This window comes from Rattus rattus, chromosome 3, assembly GCF_011064425.1.
Source record: "Rattus rattus isolate New Zealand chromosome 3, Rrattus_CSIRO_v1, whole genome shotgun sequence".
Classification (NCBI taxonomy): Eukaryota; Metazoa; Chordata; class Mammalia; order Rodentia; family Muridae; genus Rattus; species Rattus rattus.
The window spans coordinates 183791927-183797920 of record NC_046156.1 but is presented as its reverse complement, the minus strand read 5'-3'; the positions used below and the strand labels follow the sequence as shown (position 1 = coordinate 183797920).

Genomic DNA, 5994 nt, shown 5'->3' with positions numbered 1-5994 from the left:
CTGCCTACCTTCCTCCCCTATCTTGGTTTTTACCATCAGTTTTTCAGTACTCTTTCCAGAACAATGAGGCTGTGAAGTTGCAGGGCACCCAGGTAAGGCCACCGAATGGATGCCCCGTTGAATTTGAATGACAGATAAAGAACAGTCTGACGTCCCATGTAGTGTAGTGTTCTGGATAGTATTTGGATTTCAGATGGACATTTTCCCCTTATAGATTATGTCTCATACAATCTTTGTGATATCCTTATGAGAAACACATTTGTTGTTTATCTGACATTTGAATTTAAATTGATATCTTGGTCCCCTCCCCTATCTTTAAAACCATTGAATGACAAATGGTTCTTGGTTTATCCCACCAGAGCACCAGCTCCTTGCAGGTTAGACACAGCTGGTGACACAGCAAGCATTCTGCCAACAATGAATAAGTCCTCAAGCTGAAACTCAGGCAGTGTCTGCTGGGATTGACTAAGTACAGGCAAAATCCTTAGAAAAACAAAGTATTCTCAGCAGGGGAGCCTTAATGCATGCAGATGGACTGATAAATCTTCAATTCCCCTCAGCATAACAGTATTCTTGACTCCTCTGAATCAGGTTCAATATGACTCCATTATTTTGCATTCAAGAAGGACTTTCTCTTCATGAGGGTCCCCCAACAACTGACGTGGGAGCTGTCTCTGACTCTGTTGTCTGCTTGTGGATTCTGTTCCCCTAACTAGGCTGCTTTGTCTGGCCTCAGTGGGAGAGGATGTGCCCAGTCCCGCAGTGACTTGATGTGCCAGGGTGGGTTAGTACAGAAGGGGACCTCCCTCTTCTCAGAGGAGATAGAGGGAGGGAGGGGGAGGGGCTATGTGAGATGGGGAATGGGAGGAGGGGGAGCTGCAATCGGGATGTAAAGTGAAGAAATAAAATTAGTGGGAGGGGGAGAGGTTTCAAGATTTCACATCGATTTTACTTGACTCGCAAGGCAAGTAATAACCTTTTTCATACGACAAAAAAGAGACCGAATAACGCCTTGCTGAAGATCATTAATTAGGAACATTCTGGCCCCTACTGGTGATGTACCTTGTGCTCTTTCGAAACATCTGGGCCAGTAGGCAGAATCAGAGAGTTCCTGAATCCTCCCTCCTCACCCAGAAAATTCTTCTAGGAAGAGGTCCGATATGTGGCCCCTTTTCTGTGGATTTGGGTGATCTCCCCATAACGTTACCCATCAACAGCCTGAGAGGAGACAGGAAGCCAGGCACTTGCAAGTTGAAAACTCCTCTCAGGTGATTCTCAGCAACCCCGTGTCGCACAGGTGCTGCGATTTAAACTGGGACAAAGCCCCTTCAGAATTACGGAGAATGGAAACAGAGGCGAGACTCTGAAATCCAGCCCCTTCCCCTCACCTGCTTCTCTGGCAAGTTTCTAGGGGCAGGATTTGCACGTGGACTACAAAAGTTTCCAGCTTTCTTTGGAATAAGTGAGGACGGCCACGTGTGCAGATTTCACAGCACCATAACATCTCTCACCCACTGGAATGCCTCTGTAAAGTTCGGGCTGAGAGTACAGGTTTTCCTGCCTTTGGGAAATGATTACAAGGGCAGTCAGCTAGCCGCCCTGTGTGCCCCCGGGTCCCTTCTCCTAAGGGGTTACAGTCCCTCCTGAGGATTCAGGGTAGAGACCAGCTTAGATCAAGACCCGAGTTTGAAGGAAACCAGTTGAGAATGGAAAGGGTATCACATTCTATCTCTCTCCCACCACCAACCCTGCATTCCTTTGATTCTGCTCCATTCTCCCCAGAGCGCCAAGAATAACCTCGAAAGGCAGAGGGTTAGAAGCTAATGACCCAAAGCAGAACATGCTGTGAGCAATTCCACAGAAATGCCACCTGTGACATTAAGTCCTTCAATCGCTGCAGCCTCGGCGTGTTTGGCTTGGGATGAAAAGTGCGGGACGGAGTATCCAGAGGGCAATGGACTTGTGTGACGGTCATTTGAGGCAGTTCCTAACGCTGTTGATCACAAATACCTGTCTGACTGGACGGGCTCCCACAGGTTTAACAGATGCTAGTAGCGTGCCAAAGCTCTGCTCCCCTAGGCCAGCGGAATGAAATAAAACAGTTGCAAATGAATTCCCAGTTCTTTTATGGGTCACTGAAAGAAACCTAGCCTCCTCTTGGTCCGGAGCTCAAAGGCGGACCCACCCGGGTGAAGGCTGGCATAAAAGATTATCACACCAGGCCAGACAATCTAACCAAGGTTCAGGTTCCCGGGAGCAGCCTTTCCCCTTTTGCGGAGGGTGGGGGAGGGGGGCACAGCTAAACCGCTCAGCCGGCCCACGGCTCACCTTGGTGGCCAGCGATCTCCAGGCTCCACCACGGAGCGCGCGCGCAGCTGGCGCCAGGACCCGGGCTGCGGTTGCCAGGGTGACGACGGACGCGCGGAGCCTGCAGCTGAAGGCGGGTGCGAGGCGGGAGTTGTTGCAACGCCTCCTCCCCCTGCGCCATCGCGGGGGGCCACGCGTTGCTCGCACGCGAGGGGAGTGGCTCTGTCTCGGGGAAAGCGCGGCTCGTGGGCCGCTCAGGGCTCAGCCAGTGAGAGGCCGGGGGAGTGGTGGAGGGAAGGCACAGGTCGGGTACTTAGAGCTGCGCCTGCAGCGGGACCCGATCTTCCTCGTAGCCCTCGCGCCGACGCTCCGGGCGTTGTAGACGCTAGGGCGGCTACTCGATTGTAACATGGTGACCCCTTGTCCCGCCAGCCCGGCCAGCCCCGCCTCGGGAGCCGGGAGGCAGGACAACCATCAGAACCTCCGCGCCCCAGTGAAGAAGAGCAGACGCCCGCGCCTCCGGAGGAAGGAGCCGCTGCGGCCGCTGAACGCGTGTTCGCTCCCGGGAGACTCGGGCGTCTGTGACCTTTTCGAGTCCCCCAGTTCCAGCTCGGACGGTGCCGACAGCCCCGCAGTGTCTGCGGTGCGGGACTGCAGCTCCCTACTCAGCTCTGCCCAGCCCTTGACAGCGCTAGATCTCCAGACCTTCCGAGAATATGGCCAGAGCTGCTACGACTTCCGAAAGGCGCAGGAGAACCTTTTCCACCCACGGGAGTCGCTGGCGCGCCAGCCACAAGTGAGCGCTGGCAAGAGCTAGCCTCTCGCAGGCTAGCTCGCTCTCTCCCTGGCTGCTGACTGCCCTTCGCAGTGCCCTAGTCGTTGCAGCCCATTATCTGCCCTCAGTAGGAGCAAAAGGGACCTTCGAGGATTGGGCCACTGACCTATTTAGGTGGAGAAAGTTTGGGGGTGGGGAGGTGGATATCCGGAGTTTGTTAGTTATGGGGCTGGGTAGAGGAGTTTTATTATAATGCAGTCCGACAGTGCTAGGTTAGATCCGGAACTCCTAAATTTGCTTGCACACTGTTTAAAAAAACTCCCCCCCCCCCTTTGACTTGCCGAGAGGTTTAGACGGGGTAATGCGCCTAATACTCTGCACAGTACCAGGCGCGAGCCCAAACGTTCCCGGGCCTTTCCGAACGCCCGTTCTAAGCCAGGCGCGCACCCCCCACGTGTTTCCTATTTTTCAGCCATTTAGCTTTTCCCTCTCTATCTCCATTCGAGGAAGCTCTCTAGATTGTCTTGGCCGGGTGTTTTCAGCACCCTCTTCCTCTCCCTCCCGGCAGGTGACTGCCGAATCCCGCTGTAAGCTGCTCAGTTGGCTCCTGCAAGTCCACCGCCAGTTCGGCCTCTCTTTCGAGTCGCTGTGCCTGACCGTGAATACTCTGGACCGTTTCCTCCTCACGACCCCTGTAGCTGCAGACTGCTTCCAGCTGCTCGGGGTCACCTGTCTGCTCATCGCTTGCAAGCAGGTACCTCCACCAGGCGAAAGGGTGGGATGTGTTCGAAGCCAACCCCTCCTCCTCCACTCGTGCATGGTTTAGGGTGGGGTTGCTTGACTCCTCTGGTCAGATGCTCGAAGGTCTTTACATGTCATAGCCCTAATTTCCTATTTTCTTTTCCACTCACAGTACCAATCCTTTCGGATCGCAAAGATATAGTTGGCAGCCCACCCAAAGCTTTGTGGGCACTTGTCTCTGAAAAAGATGCTTTTAAAACTTTTATACACTCTCCTCTGTCTGTCTCCCCCTCCCCTCTCCCCTCCCCCTCCCCTCTCCTCCCCTCCCCTCTCCCCTCCCCCCCCCCACAGTCTTTAAAGTTGGGCTGTAGATAGAGAAGGTGTACTAGCAGCCTTGTGTGGTCTAGGGGTAGAATCGCGGAAAGGAGAAGCGTGTGTGGAAGGGAGTATAGGGTTCAAGTCTCCGTTTTCTCTCGGATTTAAGGCTAGGCGGGTTTGGGACCCGGGAGCCCACCCGTCCAGAACTTGAGCACACTCTTGCGTTGCAGGTAGAAGTGCACCCACCTCGCATGAAACAGCTCCTGGCCCTGTGCGGCGGGGCTTTCTCCCGGCAGCAGCTGTGTAACCTCGAGTGCATCGTGCTACACAAGCTGCACTTCAGCTTGGGCGCGCCCACCATCAACTTCTTCCTGGAGCACTTCACGCATTCGCGCGTGGAGGCCGGTCAGGTTGAGGTCACGGAAGCTTTAGCGGCTCAAACCTTGGCCCGGGCAGTGGCGGAGCTGAGCCTGACCGATTATGCGTTCACCACCTACACACCCTCCCTGCTAGCTATCTGCTGCCTGGCGCTGGCTGATCGAATGCTGGGGCACCAGCGCCTGATGGACCTTCGCCTGGGAGAGCACCCAGAGGCGACACTGCTAGACTGCCTGGGCAAACTGCAGAAGCTCGTGTCCATCAACAGTAGCTCCCTGACTCACATGTTGCCTGCCCACATCTGGGAGAAGTGCAGCCTGCCCCAGAGTTGGAAATAAAAGCACGCCCTTGAGCTCCTTTTAAAATTTTCCTGGCCCCTGCTCCGTGCCTTCAGGAGAATATGCAGTACTGATCCAAAGCGAAGTTCAGGTCTCCTACCTGTAAATAGTGTACAATAACGGAATCTTTATTTATTTTGCAGTACACATGGGCAGGGTGACAGTTCTGGCTTGTCTAAATGCTGCTGTTGGCGTGCCCACCTTTCCCAGGCGAAGTCAGTCACGAGGTTGTCAGTTTCTGCGGCTCTTCCTTGCTCCCACAATTTTACTCTGTAGTTCGCTGTGAAAATAGTCTGGCAAGATGCCACTGTTCCAGTAAGCAGACAAATCAAGGTTGCTTGTCTGTATCTTAACCCCCTCCAGTCAGGAGGCTGAGTCCCCTCCTCCATACCAGTGGCCCAAGGAGAATGAGACAGAGTTAGAAGTCATAGTCGTCTGTGTTGTCTGGAAGGGCAGTGGCTGCTCTCATTGATGTGTAGCTGGGAAGTTTTGGGGACCAGGCAGCCGTACTAGCAGTGGGCAAAGCAGGAGACAATCCCTGGTGCAACACGGGAAATGCTGGAAGGTTTTTGAGTATTGTTATAGCTGTTGCAACCTGGGCCATTTCCTCTGCAGTTAAACACGGTTCAGTTTATGCTGCAGCTCGAGCCCAGGGTAACTCTGGTATAACAGTAATAAATATTATATGCTTGCAACATCCCGTGTGTCGGACAATCATTTTACCCTTCACCAATGCTAGGGGGCAGTCTTGTCGTACTTTCCAGAGGATGACACTGGGACACAGGACTTGGAGGCAATGAGATCCATGAGTCTTGGCCACACTGATGCTAAGCTCCCCCCATTTGTTTTTGAAAATTCTAACGCCTTCTTTCTCCATTCAATTACCCCTGAACTCCAAAAGCCAGCACTCTATTCAGTTTTGTCTTTGCCTCTAAGCCTTGCTACAGGACTCACTTTACAGATGGGAAACTCGGTTGAGAAGCCAGAAGCATCCTGGGGTGCTGTGGCTCTGCGGATGTCACATTACCTTTAGACTCATTGTCATTAGTCAGCTGTAGGCCCTGCCCCTCAGCCCCACTACCTGCAGCAAACTCCACTGAACCTTACAGTGGACCTGGGTGTGTGTTGGGGTTGAGT

At 53.5% G+C, this 5994-nt stretch overlaps 1 protein-coding gene across 1 annotated transcript; it reads left to right on the top strand.

The window, feature by feature from the left end:
• Positions 1-2716: 2716 nt before the first annotated feature.
• Positions 2717-4857, top strand: Ccno (cyclin O). Its single transcript, XM_032896860.1, has 3 exons — positions 2717-3103; positions 3651-3836; positions 4372-4857. The coding sequence occupies exons 1-3, from the start codon at positions 2717-2719 to the stop codon at positions 4855-4857; spliced, it is 1059 nt and encodes a 352-aa protein (XP_032752751.1).
• Positions 4858-5994: the final 1137 nt, after the last annotated feature.

Excerpts from the sequence above, each read along its gene's own strand:
- Ccno (XM_032896860.1), top strand. The coding sequence starts at position 2,717 with ATGGTGACCCCTTGTCCCGCCAGCCCGGCCAGCCCCGCCTCGGGAGCC. Across the intron at positions 3,104-3,650 it reads CGCTGGCGCGCCAGCCACAA|GTGACTGCCGAATCCCGCTG; the intron begins GTGAGCGCTGGC and ends CCCTCCCGGCAG. Across the intron at positions 3,837-4,371 it reads TGCTCATCGCTTGCAAGCAG|GTAGAAGTGCACCCACCTCG; the intron begins GTACCTCCACCA and ends CTTGCGTTGCAG.